General features: G+C 39.9%; 3 protein-coding genes across 11 annotated transcripts in view; 1 reads left to right on the forward strand and 2 right to left on the reverse strand.

Annotated features, from left to right (window-relative positions):
* Positions 1-479, reverse strand: part of LOC121195075 (MICOS complex subunit mic25a-like) — a 78,817-nt gene extending 78,338 nt beyond the window's left edge. For both annotated transcript variants that reach the window (XM_041058295.1, XM_041058285.1), the window contains exon 1: positions 105-479. In XM_041058295.1, coding sequence (XP_040914229.1) covers positions 105-188 — 84 coding nt within the window. In that variant the 5' untranslated portion in view covers positions 189-479. The remainder of the gene's footprint in view (positions 1-104) is intronic.
* Positions 480-623: 144 nt separating this feature from the next.
* Positions 624-5,980, reverse strand: LOC121195071 (E3 ubiquitin/ISG15 ligase TRIM25-like). The gene is made up of 4 exons (XM_041058271.1): positions 5,136-5,980; positions 4,139-4,278; positions 2,449-2,616; positions 624-1,910 (listed from the first exon to the last, which is right to left on the reverse strand). The coding sequence occupies exons 1-4, from the start codon at positions 5,775-5,777 to the stop codon at positions 1,202-1,204; spliced, it is 1,659 nt and encodes a 552-aa protein (XP_040914205.1). The 5' UTR covers positions 5,778-5,980; the 3' UTR covers positions 624-1,201.
* A 3,583-nt stretch (positions 5,981-9,563) lies between these two features.
* On the forward strand, positions 9,564-17,250 carry LOC121199884. 8 transcript variants are annotated; one of them, XM_041064871.1, is made up of 7 exons: positions 9,564-9,666; positions 9,794-9,838; positions 10,169-10,223; positions 10,422-10,453; positions 14,906-14,969; positions 15,097-15,128; positions 15,235-17,250. In XM_041064871.1, the coding sequence occupies exons 1-7, from the start codon at positions 9,648-9,650 to the stop codon at positions 16,659-16,661; spliced, it is 1,674 nt and encodes a 557-aa protein (XP_040920805.1). In that variant the 5' UTR covers positions 9,564-9,647; the 3' UTR covers positions 16,662-17,250. The 8 variants fall into 8 exon arrangements, with proteins under 8 accessions (XP_040920805.1, XP_040920821.1, XP_040920812.1 ...); XM_041064887.1 differs by lacking the exons at positions 14,906-14,969; positions 15,097-15,128 and adding an exon at positions 11,268-11,416 and having other exon boundaries at positions 15,384-17,250; XM_041064878.1 differs by lacking the exon at positions 9,794-9,838.
* Positions 17,251-20,442: the final 3,192 nt, after the last annotated feature.

A 20,442-nucleotide genomic window follows, 5' to 3' on the forward strand; every position in this document is an offset into this window, starting at 1 on the left:
ACTTCATTTGCTGTGCAGCAACACGCTAACAGCTAGTTAGCGCTGGGCGTATCATTAAAGCAGCGTTAGCATGGCTTATCAGACGCTAGCTAAATTAGCATTACCTTGACTCCACGAAGAATCCTGACTCTGTCCTCATCATCGACACCAAAAGACACTTTTCTGGTCGTACTCTCTCCCGAGCCCATGCTTCAAGGTGTTAAGTGACAGCTTTGCTAATGGCCTTCTGCAGAATAATGTTACTAACATGAAATAATATTAGTGTCCTGCCAATGACAGAATTTGTGACAGATGGGATATCGGTTGCCAGATTCTTCTTAAACTATCCCCCTCTTATGGACCATGATTTCCTGTTGGTGTGTTAAAGGGACCGAGAAAATAACTTATAAAACTGTGTATCTACGAGTGTTTTACATGTGCGTTCAGGCAAAAATAAAAACGGTTGCATCACTGTTATTTCTTTACCTTTTTACAAACCAACCTGGCAACCCCAGTGCCATACACTAAAGCTCCCTTGACTGAATGAACTGTCAGAAGGCAGTCACGTGCCACACATACAATACAGATTGTCATTCACGCACATAGTTGTGGACAGCCAGATATTTTGTCAACAGAGACACAAATATTACCGTCAGAGTTTATTTGTAGCATAAACACAAGCATGTCTCATATTCAGCCTGTGTTCGTTGTGAGGTTCGTGCTTATCAGTATACTGTACATAAAGAAAATGCAAGGCAAACGCACAACATTCAAGCGACATCCACTTAACTTTAAACAGATGAAATGGAAACATGTCAAATGTTAATGATGGACGAACTGACCAAAGAAAATCCCAAAAAGCTGACTGAATCATGGAACACCTGAACTGAGCTATATACCCCACAAAAATCACGCAGATCATGCATAACAAATTCAGTTTTTGTAAACAAATTATCTCATGTGATTAATCATTTCCATGATACAGTCATGTAGGATAGTAAATAAACACATTTGTAGAACAGCATGGCATTGTAAGATGGCGCATGGCATGGTCGAGCATTTATTTGTGATACCCAAAGTTCTAAATTGTGAGACCGGACACAAATTCAGACACAAATGCACCATTTTGGCAGACTTTTGAAAGAGAGCACTAAATGAAAAGTACAAAGAACAATCTTATGAATTAGATGCTTGAGAAGTATTAAAAAAATAACAGTTGTGTTCAGATCCCACTGTGCAGTGTGATCCAGGACTCTGGTGTGTTTGAATGAATACTGAACGCTGGGTAAACTGGCTCCCTAAACACAGCCCTGAAAGTATGGAGGTGCTCCCTGCGCCCTTTGGTGCTGTGGAATGTTAACATCCCCCCCTCATAGTCCAGTGCTACCTCAATCCTCAGTGGATGACTGATCATTTCTCCCAGAGCCACATTACAGGAGGACTGGCACACTGTCAGCTTGCCATTTTTCCACTGCAGACGCCAGGACACAGAGTTGTGACCCAGACGACTGTGGTCACCACGGCGGGGGATGGTCTTGTAACACACACCTACTGACCACATGCTGTTGGGCCCCACCTCTACCACCCATACATGCTCGCCACCTGAGAAACCCTGGGTGCACAGAATCTGAGGCGCACTTGTAAAACGCTCTGGGTGCTCCACATATGGCTGCTTGGTGGAGCTGTACTTGACGGTGCGCAGATCACTGGACACTACCAAGCTGGGGTGGGCAGTACAGATGTTGAAGGTGAGGTCCAGAGGGTTGAGGAGGATATGAAGAGACTCCAGGAGGCGGGTCATTTCTGAGCGGAAGTCTTGGGTTCTGAGGCCTGTCTGGAGATGCCTGGTATTGAGCGGTGCCTTTGAGGGGATCTTGGAAGGAATGGTGCCTTCAACAGCTTCTCGCAGTTTATGTTCAATCATCATGAACCTAGAGAGCAGAGGAATTTCCTCAAATCATTTCCACTGGGTTACAATGCTGCCCTGTGCTTTATAGTGGGAATCACATGGTTTTACCTATATAGGCTTTCTGAATGCACACACATATCTTCACATTAAGGCTGACATCCAATATTCTGGATTCGTATGGATTGAAGAGTTCATACTGAATGTGTAAGACCCTTGTATATTTTACAAGGGCTAATAGCTAATAGCTAATAGTGCATGTGTTCATTCTGCTTATTTTTATAGATAGAACATGTATTCACAATTTGTAAAATTGAAAATATGACTGCATTGAAATAAATTTTTAGTGCACATATGTGGAGTAATCTATTTTTGCCCATATGCTAGAGGATAATGTAATTAGAAAAATGTCTATACTGTAGTGAAAATATTTCTTCTTGTATGTACAGGTATTATTAGATTTTGGAGGGATAATTTAGGATATTTAGCTCTCAATCAATCAATCAATCAATCAATCAAGAACTTTATTTGTCCCCTGGGGGGCAATTCAAGCTCTGTTGTACCTGTGTATGAAGATGCATGTGTCAGTTTCACTGAGAGCCTGTGTGGCATTTCGCTGGGCCTCCAGCAGCTGCTGCTGTTGCTCTTCCAGTGTACTCAGTCCAAGCTGCCAGCTCTTCCTCCGCTGGACTCTCTCTTCTTCCATAAGCACAAGCAGACGCTCCCTGTACCTGAACACAACACAACAATTCAATAACAGGTTGAACTACTGCAGGCCTTATTTATATACTGATTGGATAACTTGGTGAAAGGATATAAAGGAAATATGTTCAGTCTCAGTGACTGAACATATTTCTCTTTCATGTTATTTTCCCATCCCTGTCTACTCCCAGCATGAGGTTGAAAATTGTGGTTTTGAATTTGATGTCTTAATGACTATTCAATGGATGCTATACACACGTTCAGCTCCTTCTCAGGATAAACTGTAAAAATGTTGGTGATCCCATTATATTTCCTTTAGTGCCATGATCAGTTGAAATTCTTAATTTGTTGAGTACTTTAGTTTGTGATGAAATATATCTGCAAAGCTAATATGCCTATATTCCCATAATATTCCCATAAGTCCCAAGTACTTTGTGTTAATCACCAAATGTTGCAGACCAAACCAGGACAGTGCCCATGGTAAACATTATGTCTGCTACACGTCAGCATGCTTGCAATGTTATTTTTGAGTATGTTATCATTGCCTAAATACAGCTTCACATGTCTATTGGCATTTTGTAGCCACTTTTATTTGTTGTACATAAAATTTTACAAAAATAAATTACATGAAATCTGCATTTTATAATAAAATCTTTCAGTTTTAGAGCCGGCCTTGAACTATCTATAACATTCGAACACTATTATCGTATTTCAGTGAAAAGGTTTACTGGTAGGCTAAAAATGCAGATAGACTGGATTCATTACAGAAAATCATTGGTATGCTGAGTTTTGTCCCACACTTTTATCTACAGCAGTCACTGCCTGATCCTGTTCTTCCAGCCTAAAGGAGAAACTGCTGCTGGTAATCTGATGTACTCAGTGTACTGGAAATTGTACAGTGAATTACAGCAGGGAGGGCAATTCAGTGAAACTCTGCTCATCCACCATTTAAATGTAAACATGAGTTTATCAATTTTCTTTTAAACTAACAGTACAAAATTTTAGTAATTTAAATACATAGTGTGCATTGTGGGTGGGTAATTTTGGAGAAAAACACATTTCTATTCTGTTGTTTTATGAAGGAATTATCTCATAAGTATTATTTATATTTTATGTCATGATATCTATATTATTAAAATAATTATAAAATGACATACTGCACAGCAGAAGATGTTATACAGCATCCACCCCTGGTGCACATCACTATCCTAAATGTACTTTAGTTAGAAATAGAGTTAAAAAGAGTGGCAAAGTTATGCATTTACTGCCATCCTCCTGAAGTTGGTGAAAGCATGATGTGAATACATGAAAATTCCTGTCTAACTGAGAAACAATCAGAAAAAAACAACATCTTCAAGTGTTATTTATGAAGAGTTTAACTATCAAAACATTTGTCTCTTTAATCTCCTTTATCAGGACTGTGTAGGTGTGGTTTTATCAGGTTTGATTAACAGTAGCTGAGAAACAATAGCAAACGACCTGCTTGACCTGCTTGAGGACACTACATGTTTTCAAGGATTTAACAATCCTAGCACGTGTGGAGTCTGTCACCTGTCCACTAGTGCAGCCATGCTGTCCATGAGTGTGACAGCCTTGTTGATCAGTTTGTCTCCTATAGCTTCAGAAGCTCCCTGCTCCTCTGCTATCTTCTGTAGGAGACTCTCAGTCATCTGCAGCCTGCAGGAGACAACCTGCAATCATACATTTAATGCATTTTGTGTGTTCACCTTGTAGGAGGAAAATCAGGAATGACTGGATGTACTTCTCTTGTAACAGGCACATAAAAACACACATAGCATAGAGTCATATCATACTCTTACAGGTGCCTTTCTATTTCCGTGCTGTAGGTGAAATATGATCACGTTACATGTGACTTTTTGGAGAAATGGCTTAGGACTTCAACACAAGTGTCATTCCAATATTTAAATCAGTTGCCTTGAGAACTCATGTCAACCCTGTCAGAATTCATTACACACGTTCCTGTCAGTCAGAAACTTTTTTTCATTCTAGTCATTCCGCTCTTTCCAAAACACAATAGTGGTAGAAACATAGCTGACAGTCACCTTATTAAAACATCAAAAGTGTCACGTTTCCATTATTGCTTCCCACAGGCATAAAGAATGCCTTGCTCAACAATCTGCGCTCTGTTGCGAAAAGATTTATTTTACAGGTCTGAAATATCTGAATTATAAATATAAGTTTCATGACTGAGTAGCAATTGAGCAATTAAGACTTTTCTTGAAAGAAAAGTTTGATTTAAACACAAATAAACATTAATTAATTGTTTACTTATTATCTTTATTCTCTGTATGTCACTTTGTATGCTTGCCCATACAAATTTCACATTGACCTGCTGTGACCTGCTCGTCTCTGGGTTACCAATTCCATTTACTTACAATCCTTACAATCAGTTACAAATTACATGGTTCTTTCCAGAATAAGTCCTTGAAATTTTACAGAAATTTGATCCGTAAAATAAAATGTTACCCTGTGTTTCACTTTAGCACCAATTCCACAGGTTAATGTCAATGAAACCAACAAAAACTACCTTGTTGCGGTTCTCCAGTGCCCGCCTCATCTCTTCTTCGGCTACACTGAAGGTGAGAACGTCATGGTTCTGGTGATGGCCTTCTATGAAGCATGTGCTGCACAGCGAGGTCATGTCATTGGAACAAAAGTACTCAAGCGGGCGCTGGTGGATAGCACATCCCTTTATCCCTACGTCGTTCAGAGGTTCCACCACAGAGTGTGCTTTGAATGATTCCTTTTCATGGTGTCTCTGAAGGTGCCTGGAGCACAGTGACACCTCACACTTCAGGCAGGTCTTCACAGCCAGTGACGGTTCATCTATACAGTGGTCGCAGAAAACCTCCATCCTCTCAGGCTTAGTGTCAGGCTGCCTGTCCAGATGTGGTCTGTCCAGATGTGGTGTGGTGGCCAGGTAACCCTCGATGATGCTGCAGAGTTTGAAGTTTTTCTGCAGAGAGTACACACCTTGGTATTCCTCACGACACTCTGGGCAACGCTGAAGCGTTTTCCCACTCTTGTCTGCGGTGTCAACAGTCTTGCAGATACAGGCTCTACAGTAGTTGTGTCCACAGGGGAGAACCACTGGATCAGAGTAGAGCTGAAGACAGATGGGACAACTCAGCTCATAAGCAAGTTGCTCCTCCGGCTTGGACAAAGACATGATGGAATGTGTTGAGGTTGCCAGTGTCTTTTGTTCTTTCTTTGCTCTCGCCACACCTTTAGTCAGAGCTTTCTGCACATCTTATTTCAACTCCACCTTTTGTCCTAGAGTTGTGTCTGGTTTCCCTTTCTCATCTTCCCACCTGGCAAGGCTGCAGGTGAGTCTACACTGACAACAGGTAACATGCAGACCAAACAAGGAAGTCAGCACCCTTCACTATCTATCTGAAATGCAGGAGGTGTATCCACAAACTTATGCAGGACAACATTCCTTTCCAAGAGGCCTAGTTGTCTGTGGTGCTGGAAAGTCACACCACCATAGCAGCTGCTGTTGATAGTGAAAATATGCTCCACATGACGGTTTCATACACAGGTCCTCAGAACTTTTGGAAATTAGAAAGTAAGATAAATGTCAGGGCTCCCCTGTACAGGGCACAAATCTATCTTGAGGAAAGAGAGAGCTGTACACACTAAACATTTCGAGCTTTAGATTTCATCAATAAGTTTGAATTCCACAATCTATAAGATGGATAAAACCTAAAAAATAAGAACACAAGAAATGCATATGGGTCAGTGTCAAAACAGATTCAAAGTTTTATCAAAGAGCAACATTGTTTGGTTCATTGTGAGCATTCAAGTGTGCATGTGTGTGTGTTTCTGCATGTGCTTAGGTGTGCACAAAAGGGGAAACCTGGTACAGTACACAGAGTAAAATCACATGCGCCAGCGTCTCCTGTGGACCGTAAACACCACAGGGGGGAAACACTTATCGCTTCCACCGCCTTCAGTGTTGCTGTGTTTTATGTTTTCATAAAGAATCCACAGGGTGCATTCAAGAGACTTTCCAGCTGAGGCATTAAGGTCACCTACCGACATAAAGAGAAGTGGAAAAAAAAACATCAAAAGCATTTCAGTGAAAGTGAAGACTGTTCTCCACAATTAGCCATTCAACCATTTGAAAGTGGTGGCTCCAACTGTTTCCAAAATAACTGGGAACTGCAGGTACTGTGTCCTAAGTCCTCGTTTGACATGACACACTTGGCCTCATGAGTATATTGAAACATAGAATTCAGTTAGAATAAACAGATATGATTTAATAGATAGACAATGTTTACTCAATGACCATGAATTGGTCAATGAGAATGACAAGCTTCAGGTGCTCCTGTTGAAACATACAACAAAAACACCATATTAATAACTGTCAGACCTGTACATGCAGTATATTTAAAATGAACACCTCATTGCTGATAGGCATCACATTTTCTTCATGATTATATTGCACCACACAAAGTTGTGATGTGTCATTGCTGACGTGCGTTGCTACGCTCCACTGACATGTTTGTCAACATGCCAGTGAATGCCGTTTGGGCAACTAACGTGTTTTGAGACAAGGACATCAGGAAGGGCACCTGGTTGAGGTAACTGTCTGTGGACAGGTGGAAAGAGGGATGGCACAAGACTTAAAGCAATGAGGACATCACGAAAGGACATTCAATTAAAAATTGATTCATGAGAAACAAAATCAAACACATGATAGCTGAATTAACAAATAAAAAAATAAATTAAATATAAAGTTTGCAAAAGATGTAAAGTGTAGTAAGTAAAATGTATATTGGATGTGCAAAGTCAGAAGATGGCAAAATATACTTACCAAGTATGAGAACATATGCATTGTAAATTAAAATGCATCTTTAAGAACATGATAATTAGTCGAGTCTCACTGTCATGTTTGATCCTTCTCTAATGTTATACATTCTTATATTGATTGTATACACAGCATGTTGTGTGTTATGTTACCTTTTTTTCCCATTTCATTTCATTAAAGTTGGTTTAGGCTATGTAGGTATGTCAAGCAATCACTGATGGGGAGAAGAGATGGTGGACTCTTACAGATACCTCGGCATCCAAATCAACGACAAACTGAACGGGATATATGACTCTGACGCCCTCTTCAGGAAGGAGCAGGCTGTTCTTTCTGAGTAAACGGGGATCGTTCAGTGTTTGCAACAAGCTGCTGAGGATGTTTTACTGTTTCTGTTGTAGGAAGTGCTCTGTTCTTTGCTGTTGTGTGACGAGCAGTGAACTGGAAAGTCTGGAGGAAATGACCCTGTGATGAACTGTAGCAGGTGGAAACAGGCATCAGACGTTGCCACTGCCATGAGACTGTACAACAGATTCTGTAGCCAAACCCAAATTCTTCTGGATTCATTCCCACTCTACACATCCTGAGATATCCTGAACAGCGTTCACCTCAAAAACATGAAACTTGTGTTTTCAGTATAGTGGCTTGATCGTGGTTTTGTTGCATGTTGGCTTTTAGAGCAAACACAAAGTGAATTGGGTATAACTAGCCAGTATCATTCATGGACTCACCCAACCAAAAGTTGGGACTTGGGAATTAAACATTTCTCTGACAGTTTGTACAAAAAATATCATTAAGGTAATAGATTGTGAAGTTGGGAAAAAAATCCTCAGGCCTAAAAGTAAGTGAAAAGTCTGAAAGAAGTCCAGAGGAATCCTGATTTGGACCTACTTACAATCAGTCAAATACTGCAGATATCATGGTATCAGTCGTTTCAAAGAATAGAACAAACATTCAAAAGCAGTTGAGTCCAATCCATTAATACATAAGATGAAGGTTTATACACAACTCACCACTACTGTAACACTGAAAAAATGCAGCTTGCAGAAAAAAATAACTAGTCAGCTATCATGATCTTATTTTGTGCACAAATTGAGAGTGTACGTCTGAGATTTGCTGAAAGGAGGCTTGGAGCCTCAAGAGGGCAGAACAAGCTCAAAATACCTCATAACCATCTAGGTTTTAAATTGCCTGTAGGTTTGAATGTGAGCATGAATGGTTGTTTGTCTAAATATGTCAGCCCTGTGACTGACTGGCCACCTGTCCAGGGTGTACCTCGCTCTGAAGACCCAAAGAGAAGTGACAAATCTAACAAGGCTCATATATACTTTGTGTTTGGAATTGATGACATGGAAATAGGATAGCTGGACAGTGCACACTGTTACACTGACCACCAATGTCAACACAAATTAAAAAGAAACATGATCATATTTGCTGATGCAAGACATCTATTGCAGTAAATGTAAGCAATTTGCAGTGGTTACTATGAAAAACAATATTGGTCTAGCTGCAGCACAAATTCAGGTCTTGATACTGACACTGAATTAAAATCAGATTTATTTATTTATTTTTTATTCACATTTTAGCAGCAGGCACAGGAAATAGTGTAGGTAGTGTTGTAAATGTTACCTGCAGGAGCTAGCAGGCTAACAAGAGTGGTCCACAAAATGATGCATCACTGTCCTACAGCCCATAAGCCTCCTTATTTCTCAGCTGCTTGTATTATTTTTGTTGTGCAGTTCTAAAACATTAACTAACAATATTTCCAGAATGAGTGGTCAGCCCCCCAAAGTCAAACTGTGAAGTGTCTCACCCCATTCTAACTCCAGCCAAATTTACCTGCATTCGACATCAAAGAAGGGACGTGATGTGCAGTCGGTGAAGTGTGATGTTTTGTGTTATTGATGGTGTTGTGTGATCATCTAAAAATTACTTTTTGTTTTTGGTTTTACAGTTGTCTTAAATGGACCACACCCTTTGTGAATGCTCTCCCCTGTTGTACTCTTTTGTCTCCTTTGTCCCGGCCTGTGAGTTCTAGTTACTGGAAGTCAGCTCTTTCGTGACAACTCAGATCTTGTTCATTCAAACACAGAACCTGATGAGCAGCATTTCTCTGTCAGCAAATGAACTGAAAAGTGGGAAGATCTGAGAACAGAAGGAATTAAAACGTGACGCTGGCCTGCTGTACCCAGTTCACTGTGCTGTCATCTGTGAGCTGAATGACCAACAATGAACCGATCTGACACTGGTGAGTTTCCTTGGAGTCTTAACACATTTTGGAGATGTGGGTCTCGGGCTTATATGATAGTGTAAGTTCACAGGTTCTCATGTCTGTCTTAAAAAGCAATGGACAGTTGTTGTTTTTTCTCTTGCAGTAATCACTTCTCTTGATCATACTGGCACCCAGTGTGCTTCCAAATGTAAGCTATATGTTTCCAAAGTCACCTAAGTGTTTAAAATTCAGCTTCAGCATTTTCTCTTCAGTGCAAAGTCGCCTCTTTGCGTTGCTGTCCCTATGGTGCAGAATAAAAAAAAATATAACTTTATTTTTCTAATTCAGACTGCTGAATCCTCAGTGCATTAGAAAGTTTGAACAGGAGCACAGATTACAGCAAATTGCGAGACTTGAAAAAGTGTGACCATGTCTTTCATCTTATACTTATGTACATGACCAAGTAAATGATGCAGCTTGTTTGATCGACGTGCATGATGCCATTAGATGATGATAAATGTACATTTCTCTCCTTCAGATCAGCCGAATCTTCGGATGCCTCATGATGGACAGGACCACAGCAGGGTCAACAGGTGAATTAAAGACAGTTTATGTTTACAGTAACCTACCGTGCTCATTTTATGGGTACATTAGCAGAGAAATGAATGGATTTCCCCACCACGTGACAGGAACATAATACTGATGAATGAATGATACACAGGTGGTGGCACACCTATGTTTCTTTATTTCCTTTCTCTTTCTAATCATAACTATTTAATTGTTTATTACAGAGGCATCAGACTGCCTTCCTGTGTTAGCTCTGGTAAGTTCAGTGTGTATTCTTACTTAGGTAATGGTACTCACTCAACAAGTTGTAGGTTTTGGCTTCGAAGTCAGACTTCAAATTCCCAAGTCAAAGCGAACAAGTCCCAAGTCAAATCCAAATCCTAAACATGGTGTTTCAAGTCCTAAACAAGTCAATATACACTGTGCACCAAATTTAAACATTTTTAAAAACTTTTTTTTTTTTTAAACTGCATGACAATACTTTCAAACAAACTTTAGAATATTTAAAAGCAAAACTATTAGGTGTAGCTTGATTATTCCTGTAACATAATTACAATCTAACTTTTGAGCCAAACGTTTTACACACTGTTATCTGTTATAATGTAACATATTGTGTCCTGGTAAAAATGTTCTTATTGAACATAATCCCTCTTATACATTTCCCTCTAAAAAACTGACCACAGTCAGTAATATGTGCTCTAATGCAGTCTGATAAAACTGTCCTGCAAATAATCCTCCTTCATCAAGGTTGTAATGTTCTGTTTTTGTTGCAGCTGTATTAGGGAGGTGCTCATTTAACTGTATGATCATTTTAGAGGCTGCAGTTTATGGTGTTGATAAACTGAGTTGTATTATATTCACAGGTATTTCTTTTATTTTGTGCACCACCTTTTATGTCAACGAGAGATGGCTAAATAACACGAACAAGGTTTCAAAGTCGAGTTGCAAGTCTTTTAGGACAAGTCAAGTCACGTAACTTGAGTGCACCTCTGATGGTACTACATAGGATAATGTCACACACACACACACACACACACTGTAACCAATGAGACCTGTCCATTTATCCTCAGGGTTGGCATCAGTTATTTCCATATTTTGCATTGGGCTGGTGTCGGGAGCTGCAGGAGGTCTGCTGCTGGGAGCGACAGCCGTCGTTGTGCTTCAGTCCCTGGAGCTTCTGGCTGACAACAGGCTGCTCATGGATCAGTTAGAAAACTACATTATGGGTGATGATTATTATTTGGAAAGAGAAGCCAAAAAAATTTTACAATGGGAAACTTACAACCAAGTGCATGATATTCACATATCCATATTTGCAGAGCTGTTTGGTGTGTTTTCCTCAGCTCTGTCATTACCTGTAGGCATCTTTGTTGGATTCTCAACATATCAACTGATTATTAAAAAATGGGCAGTGGGAAAGGCGTTTGCTTTGGCTGGACCGGTGTGTCTAATGGGTGTCACCTCAACTGGATACTTATTGGGTCTATTTTTTGAAAGTTTTCTATCGATTACTTTAAATGTTAGTATTTTAATATGGTTTATTGTTTCAGCAACAGTAGTAATAGTGGTTCCAGTCACCATTGAACACTGCTTCAGGTTACACTCTTCTTATATGGATGTATTGGGAGGTGGGCTTTTGACACCAGGCGCTGCATTAATTGTGTTTGTAACAAGTTTTTTGTCAGAAATGAGGTTAATTCTTGCAAGTGTTTTGATTCCTGCGATAATATTTCTACGAGAACTTGAAAAATCACATTCCTTCAAACTAACCGTTACACCCATCCCACTGATGTTGATCATTACTGACGTATTTCATATTGCAAGGCAGCCAATAGTCACCTTACAGTCACCAACATCCACTAACACCAGTAGTGCTGTACTAGAGGGCATGTTTGTTGGAGTTTTGACGTCTCAGCTGTGGACGATTGTTATAGGAATGTCATTATTTGTGTCTTGGCAAAGCGGCGGAGCAGGCAAAACCTGTGTTAGTGCTGCAGCTTCTGGTGGAGCAGTTTTAGGTGCAATAAAGTTAGCTCTACCTGTTCTGGGTCCTGGCCCCACCATAGGAGCTCTGATGGGGGTGGCAGGGGCAGCAGGTGTGTCTCTTTCCGCAGCAGGGGCAGTAACAAATCGCTATGGACAAGCAGTAGGACACTATGGATGGGTAGGGTGGGTTGGGGTGACAGTGGGGGCAGCTGTAGGAACTTTTCTGTCCTCATGTGCCCACAGTGGGCTGTCAGGGATGTTCATGGGTCTGTGTGCAGCTACGATTCCTGCTGGACTGTATCTTAACCTGCTGCTTTTCCATTCTCCATCATGGTTGTTTAAGGTATGTTTATGTATAAACCTGCTCACACCTGTAATCCTTATATCATTTACCTACACCGGATTGTTTTATATAGCGTTTATGAAATTTCGTGTCGTATGTGCCTATCATCTGGGAATAACATGTGCATCTCTATTCATATGTATCTTTTTCTGAGATCAAGTTTTTATCGGATGGTTTCCATATGTGCCACAACTGCATGGAAGACAAAACAAACAAAGAGACAAACATTTGCCTTTGTGGACATATTGGGGCTGTTGTTGTGCCAGTGTTTCCAACCTTAGCTGCATTTTAGAATAGTACCAGCTCACTAGAACTTACAGGGGTTAAACTGGACTTGATTGCTCTGTCAAAATGGGCACAGGTTCAGATCAGAGAATTACAGACCTAGTAGGTGGAACTCAACCCTCAGATACAGTGACATCTCGTGGCATTGAAGTGATTTCTACAAGACACAGCAAGTGGGTCTACACCTTCTGCGGACACGGCAATGTGGTTTAAGAGACACAGTTTTTAACACGTCCTAAACCTTAAACTGCAGCTGAGCTAATGACAAAACAACAGCCCCATCTGCTGGGTGTACATACTGTACATATACTTCATATGCATGTACTTTATTTTTCCTTTTTTCAGGGCCCATGGCAACAAAGATTAAAATAAATGTTCTTTTCTTCCTTTGCTCGTGCAATGACATATACAATTGTGGAATTATACACATACATTTATGGATGTATGTAAATGGGAGGATGGGAAAAATACTCTTCTAGGGAAAACTTGTGTAATTGGTGTACGGTGTCCTTCTATCAGTATATTTGTGCTGATACACAGTTTCGTTGGTTTCATTGTAGCATTCACTGTAATATTTTATACAACGTGTAAATGCAAGATTATTAATTGTACATATGTGAGCTGTTTGTTTTCAGTAGGAAAGGCCACTATGCCACCTTGTGTTAGGCATATTTTTGAGCTCTGTATCAGGATTATTATTGAACTTTTTTCCTGGACTATTTTTGCACTTGTAGTCTATAGTCATCTACACAGCTTTTATACTGTCTGTGAAGGTTACCCTGCATGGAGGGGAGAGTCCTCTGCTGTAATAGATTTAGTTTATCTACAAGAGTGGTATAAACAGCAGACTTCTTACACCTTGTGATATTAAATCTTTCTTTCTTTTTTAAAAAATTCCAACTCAACACAAAATTTAGATAAAAAGCATAAAGAAACCACGATATAGTTCTGTTTAGACAACACAGGACACTTCCTTTTTCTTGGAATAAATAAACCAAGAGATGAAAGCTTATCTCTGAGCTCCTTTGTGCTTCACGGTCCATAAATGTAGGCATGTTCAGCTCATAAAAAGGGGTTGTGTCCTTGCATCCTACACTGAAAGTAAGAAAGAATGATTTCAAAGTGCTTCAAGAGTTGATATTTGTTTATGCACCATTAATGCTTTTAGTGAGAGACACATTTACCAGCCTGCTTGAGCAGAGCAATCATATAAGATCCTTGAACTCACAATGGACACAGTGGGTTTGGGTTTTTTTTTTTTTTTAAGGATCATAATCAATGCAGCAGCCTCCTACCTTTTTTCCCCCCAAGCATTCTCCTTCTTTGTCAAAACCTGGTACCCACATCACCCACAATGCAACTAGACTGGCAACAGCCGGGTCAGAAAACTGGGTGTGTTTGTAGAAAAGTGCACCATGAAGAGTTAAATACTTTTTCCTGATGGTTTCCTTTGTTCATCATAGCAGAAGAATGTTCCTGTTACAGAATGTTGAAGTTCCAGTTTTGAATAGAGCTCATCAAAAACTATTCTGCAGCACCAAGCTCGTTTCAGACCACAATTCAAGAGGCAAAAACAGCGTCACTGAGGGATTTTCGTTGTAGTTGCCCACATTTGAACAATATCACAGAATTTCAAGGACCAGGGAATAAAAGGCTGGAAGATCTAAGAAGAGTTGAAGACTATCTTGTGCTGTTCTCTGTGAGCTGCTTCACAAACCATGGATAGATCTGACACTGGTGAGCTTGTGGTTCACGCTGACTTGGCATTCACCACCCCTGTTGTAGAGATTTGGGTAAATTAGGAATTATGCAAAACTACTTGTACAAGTCCATTTTCTACTGAATAAATTTTAATGCACACTGATGTAGCTCATTTGACATAGATGACATTGTGAATAGGGCTGCACGTCTGACAGACATGTTGACTTATCACAGTGTAGCTTGATGTTCCCAATACGGTCATTTCTGAATTAGGCATCATCATCTATAATAATATTTGTGTAGACTAACACCCTGCATTGTGACATTAGAGGGTGACAAATCTTGTGTAAATTTCGTCCATATTACATTATGACTTTTCATCTTTTTTGTCAGTTGAGGTGAACCTGGAGGTGAACCAGAGTCCCACTGTTACAGTACCACGCAGCAGGATCAATGGGTAAACTGAAAACTTAGTTTATTATTTAAAAGAACAAAAGACCATCCATAAAAAGCAGTGCTTTGCTTTTTATTTTTTGGTTCATGTAATAACATCACATTTAGAGTCTCACTTGTGTGTTTGACAGAAATCTGCGACTAGCCTCCATTTTCTCCTCTGGTAAGTTTGTTTGTGTGAGTGTGTCTGTACAGTGTGATGTAGGGTACACACATGTACACACAAACACACACACTGTAACCAATGAGACTTGTCCATTTATCCTCAGGGTTGGCATCAGCTATTTCTATATTTTTCATTGGACTGGTGTCGGGAGCTGCAGGAGGTCTGCTGCTGGGAGCGACAGCCGTCGTTGTGCTTCAGTCCCTGGAGCTTCTGGCTGACAACAGGCTGCTCATGGATCAGTTAGAAAACTACACTATGGCTTTCCCTTATAAGGAAAAAGGCACATCAGTAAGGACCAATAATGAACTTGTACTTAACAACCACATCTCCCTTTTAGTCGAGGAGTTTGCTACGTTTTCCTCAACTTTGTCATTAGCTGTAGGCATGTTTATTGGATTATCAACATACAAACTGGTGATTAAAAAATATGGTGAAGCAGCAATGGGAAAGGCGTTTGCTTTGGCTGGGCCGGTGTGTCTCACAAGTGTCACTGCAACTGGGTACATTCTGGGTCGAGCTTTTAAAGGTTTTCTATCAATTGCTTCCAGTGTTACACTTTACACTTGGTTTTTTATTATTCCTTTCTCATTAGTTTTAACTATATTTTCTGTTTTACCTTTCTCTGCTGTCTTATGCAGTTACAGTAATCAAACTGTTCGATATACAGTTTGGCTTTTTAAACCATCACTTTTATTCACTATATTACTGATTGATTTATTTTCAATAACAAAATTGATTCTTATGGTTGGTTTATTTCCAATGCTTTTCAGTCTAATTCCATTAAACACAAGGGACTTCCAACTAACCATTGTGCCAATTGCTCTGATGTTGATCGTAACTGATATATTTAATGTTGCAGAGCAGCCAATAGTCACCTTACAGTCACCAACATCCACAAACACCAGTAGTGCTGTACTAGAGGGCATGTTTGTTGGAGTTTTGACGTCTCAGATGGGGGCAGTTGTTATAGGAATGTCATTATTTGTGTCTTGGCAAAGCGGTGGAGCAGGCAAAACTTGTGCTAGTGCTGCAGCTTCTGGTGGAGCAGTTTTAGGTGCTATAAAGTTAGCTCTACCTGTTCTGGGTCCTGGTCCCACCATCGGAGCTCTGATGGGGGTGGCAGGGGCAGTAGGTGTGTCTCTTTCTGCAGCAGGGGCAGCAACAAATTGCTATGGACAAGCAGTAGGACACTATGGATGGGTAGGGTGGGTTGGGGTGACAGTGGGGGCAGCTGTAGGAGCTTTTCTGTCCTCATGTGCCCACAGTGGGCTGTCAGGGATGTTCATGGGTCTGTGTGCAGCTATGATTCCTGCTGGACTTAAACTGCTAATTTTGTCCCCATGGGAGAAGTTTCAGCTTTGTTTCTATATAATAATAACTATATGTTTTTTAATATGGCTATATCTTACTTGCACCTTAGCATGTGCTGCAGTTTTGTTTTTAATCACAGCTTATACATTAATAGGTACAGTTGTGTATGGTTTCATCCAGGCTTTTAAATTCCTTCACTCAAAGTGTAACTCTCATTGAGAGAAGAGATTCGATGTGAAGAGGCAGCTTTGACAGAAGGCTTTTTTATATAGTACACATAGATGACTACAATATTCATCTCCTGTAATGAAAAGCAAAGCACAATAAAAACTGTATCAAGTTCCTCTGAGGTAGAATGAGCAGCATGAGAATGTGCTTTTGACCCATACTGCCAACTGATGGTGTATGGACACATACACTTAAGTCTGCTTAAGTTCTTGCAAATAAAACAAATTTACAACAGAATGTTTTGTTTTCATTGGTAGGTGGACCTCCAGTGCCCCCTTGCTTTTGATTGGCTAGTATGCTCTGTCAATTTTTTTTTTAACTGCACCCTTCAAAATAAAGGTTCTACCTGCAGTGCAATGTCAACAACACATATTACCAATCATAGACAGACAAGGCTACGTCAAGATCACAGACCACACTTGTATTTACAGCTATGCTGTTTTTTTAATATTTGATGATTATATTTGAATGATAGTTTTTATTATAATGCTCTTACTGAGAGGTGCTGAAAATTATTTTGTACACTCTTTTGTTTTCAGATGTCCTGTTGGTGCATTGATTAAAAAGTAATGCAAAAGCATTTTCATTGTATTGTCTGTTCATGTGCAGCCGTGTGACCATAACATATCATGTCCATTTTGAAAATGAAAGAACCTTAGTAAAATTTCCTCGGGATGAAATGTGTTACTGTAAAGTCTATTACCTAGGTGTCGTACTACTTGAGCCTTCTCATCAACAGGTTTGTACACTCAGTGTCTCAAAAAAAAAGTAGAATTGTGTTGACAGCTACACACACACACACACACACACACACACACACACACACACACACACACACACACTTTTGTGCAGTGAATAATCTATAGAGACAGTGAGCATCATATGAAGAGCGTTTATTCACCATCACCAGGGTCTGGTACACCTTTCACCACAGGGGCATAATTTCAGGATGGGTGCTTTGGGTTCATGTCAGAGGGGAGGGACAAATGACCTAAATGGTCCTTCAGATTGTTCAGACATGTTATAAAACAGGACTGGATAAAACTGTTTAAATGGAGGGCGATCATAGATGTTAAATGTTGAGTTTTGCTCATATAAAATGAGGTGGAAGAAGTGAATCCTCTTTATTTGTGTGTCTGTGTAAATGCATGCCACATTGTAAACCCATTTCAAACTATTTCAAGTGTGTGTGTGTGTGTGTGTGCCGTGTATGTATATATAAGCTCCACATGTGATAACATTCTCCCATTTCTCATGGTGGAAATATTTATGCTAACTCCTCATTTGAGCGTGCAGTTCAAACAGACGGGGTCCAGCGTTCTTTCCCCTTTTTCCAGACACAGTCAGCCTCTGGGGGACCTTACCGTACAAGACGAAACATTGTGAGCGTGACAAGACCCTCCCCTCTCCCCTACCCCAATATACGTGTGTTTATATCAAAACCTGATATTCAATTTCCATCACTCCTCTAGTTTGGAGGTGTTTATTTTTAGCAAGCAAGGAACAGTTTCAAGGGAGCTGTGATATGTAAATAACTGTGATCGATCACAGGTGTCCCATCGCCCACAGAGAGGATGCACGGTCTAATGATGTTTAAAGAGAAGAAGATGAAAAGAAATCAACCACTTTGGCAACGGTGTGTGCACAAGAGTATTCATGGACACTAATTTCCACAACAACAATCTGAAGCATTGTAGTGAGGGACTGTTACAGTAACTTAGACTTTCATATATAAATATGTCTTGTCATTCAACACGAGACAGATTTTGTTAATATAAATTTGGCTGTTGTGTGCCTGCATGTCTAGTTTTGTCAAATACAATTTGAGAATATGTTACTCTTTCTGGAGTAAGTAATGATTGTTGAAATCATTTAAGCTACACTAAATTGTAGGATTTATGTGAATAACGGATCAAATGAGAATGCGAAACCCTTCTGAAAGATGTTGGGCTATCTGACTTTGACCCACTTTTAGCTTTTAGTTGTAGTATTCTTGTGTCCTACAACCAAAACCTCAAAAACAACAAACAAACAAAAGAAAAGATTTTATTTTTTTCCTTGCATTTGAGGAAATTAAAATGGAGTGTGAATACTGGACTTACAGTGATCTGGCCAGGGACATCACTCCAAATCAATATTAATTTTGCTCTGTGGTTCGGCCACTCATTGCCATGATGTTCACCATAAACAGAATATGACAGACGCAGTCTTTTTAGCTCATTTCCCTTCCCTTGGACAAATTATCAATTGACATAGTTTAAGCTAAGTTATCAAATGTACCCTGTAGAGTTATCATATATTTTTTTTTAAATATATACCTTCTTAATCCCAGGGGGAAAATTCATGCTGTTTATTTTGCACATCTGAACAATGACTCAGGCACCAGCTGCAGTTATGGTCAGTACCTTGCCGTGGATGAGACGAAATGTAAACCATGTAACCTTGGGGAGGACTCGGCACAGTGAACTGAGACAAACATTAAATAAAATAAAAATATTCTGAAAGACTTTACTAACTTTTTGAGTGAGCAGTTGGCTGCGAGGAAAAGCTGGGCGTTCATAACATTGTTGGGTTTTGTATACACCCAGCAATGAGCCATTATGCCAAGAAGAACAGCAAGAAGAAAGTTAGGAACAGCTCATATCTCATGACCAGAGGTTGTGATTAAAAAAAAAACAAAAAAAACCAAACACTATTACACGTGTGTTGCCAGTTTTAGAACATACCAGCTAATCACAATCAGGCACGGCAAGCTCAAAGGATGAGTAGAGGTATTTATCATACCATAACTTCAGCCATCTTTACATTGACTCAGCGGAGAGACTTCGAGATTTTCCAGCCAGTGCAAAACCACTTTTAGTTTTCCAGTGTCTTCATCAGAGGGAAACATCTCATCTCTGAAAAGCATAACGCTAACAATAGACTCTTCTCTTGTGGGGGTGTGGCTGTGGGCCATGCTGGAGGCTCACCCAGAAGTTTGGAGAGCAAAATCCACGTTGGACCTGGACCGAGGCCTGTTCTAGATGTAGCTCAGTGGATGAAAGTAACAAAACGTCCCACAGGCCTCCCTCTGATTCACAAAAGTCATTCTTTCCTTAATGCTGTGATTAGACCTCAGTGCTACGGTGCTGACTGAATGCCAGCTCTTTCCTCCCTCCAGGTCTATGCTTAGAAACTACAGCCAAGCCACTGTCAGTAGAATGAAACAAACTGTATCTGTTGTTTCACAAAGTAGAACAACTCTCTGTGTTACTTCTTGTAATATTTCAGCTAATTTTTCAAATCACGTATTCAGAGTAAGATCTTTAAAACACCAAAAAAAAAAAAATTTTGTTTTATTTGATGGTGTCTGATTGGAGGTCATGGAGAATGCTATATTAAAAGGATGCACTATGTACTTCTCTATTTATTTTTACTATCTTTTCTTACTGTCATTTCTATTCCTCTTCCATCACTAATGATGGCAGACCTGACAATTGCAACTTCTTCTTGTAATTTCGTTTACCCACCAGAAAATAAACAATGAAAGATGCATTACCTAAGTCCCTAACCATCATTACTCCATATGCCTGGAATGTTACTTCTTAAAAACATCGGCACGTTTCACTATGTCTAAAGCAGGGAGAACTGCCATGAAAAATGTAGTTTGTCCAACTGTCAAACCAGAAGCAAAAACATTTGGGGAGCTTCTTTTACACTTTTTTTTCTCTTTTCTGTAAACTATTTAGCAAGCAACCAGTGATGGTGCTGAGTTGTGCAGGAGGGAGACAGG

Source organism: Toxotes jaculatrix, chromosome 2 (genome assembly GCF_017976425.1).
Source record: "Toxotes jaculatrix isolate fToxJac2 chromosome 2, fToxJac2.pri, whole genome shotgun sequence".
Lineage (NCBI taxonomy): Eukaryota > Metazoa > Chordata > Actinopteri > Toxotidae > Toxotes > Toxotes jaculatrix.

What these genes read in the sequence shown, in the direction of transcription:
- LOC121195071 (XM_041058271.1), bottom strand. Translation starts at nt 5,777, where the DNA reads ATGTCTTTGTCCAAGCCGGAGGAGCAACTTGCTTATGAGCTGAGTTGT. An exon ending in ATGGCTGCACTAGTGGACAG is followed by an intron (nt 2,617 to 4,138) that starts GTGACAGACTCC and finishes TGTTGTGTTCAG; the next exon opens with GTACAGGGAGCGTCTGCTTG. An exon ending in ACATGCATCTTCATACACAG is followed by an intron (nt 1,911 to 2,448) that starts GTACAACAGAGC and finishes TCTGCTCTCTAG; the next exon opens with GTTCATGATGATTGAACATA.
- LOC121199884 (XM_041064871.1), top strand. An exon ending in GACCACAGCAGGGTCAACAG is followed by an intron (nt 10,224 to 10,421) that starts GTGAATTAAAGA and finishes TGTTTATTACAG; the next exon opens with AGGCATCAGACTGCCTTCCT. An exon ending in CCACGCAGCAGGATCAATGG is followed by an intron (nt 14,970 to 15,096) that starts GTAAACTGAAAA and finishes TGTGTTTGACAG; the next exon opens with AAATCTGCGACTAGCCTCCA.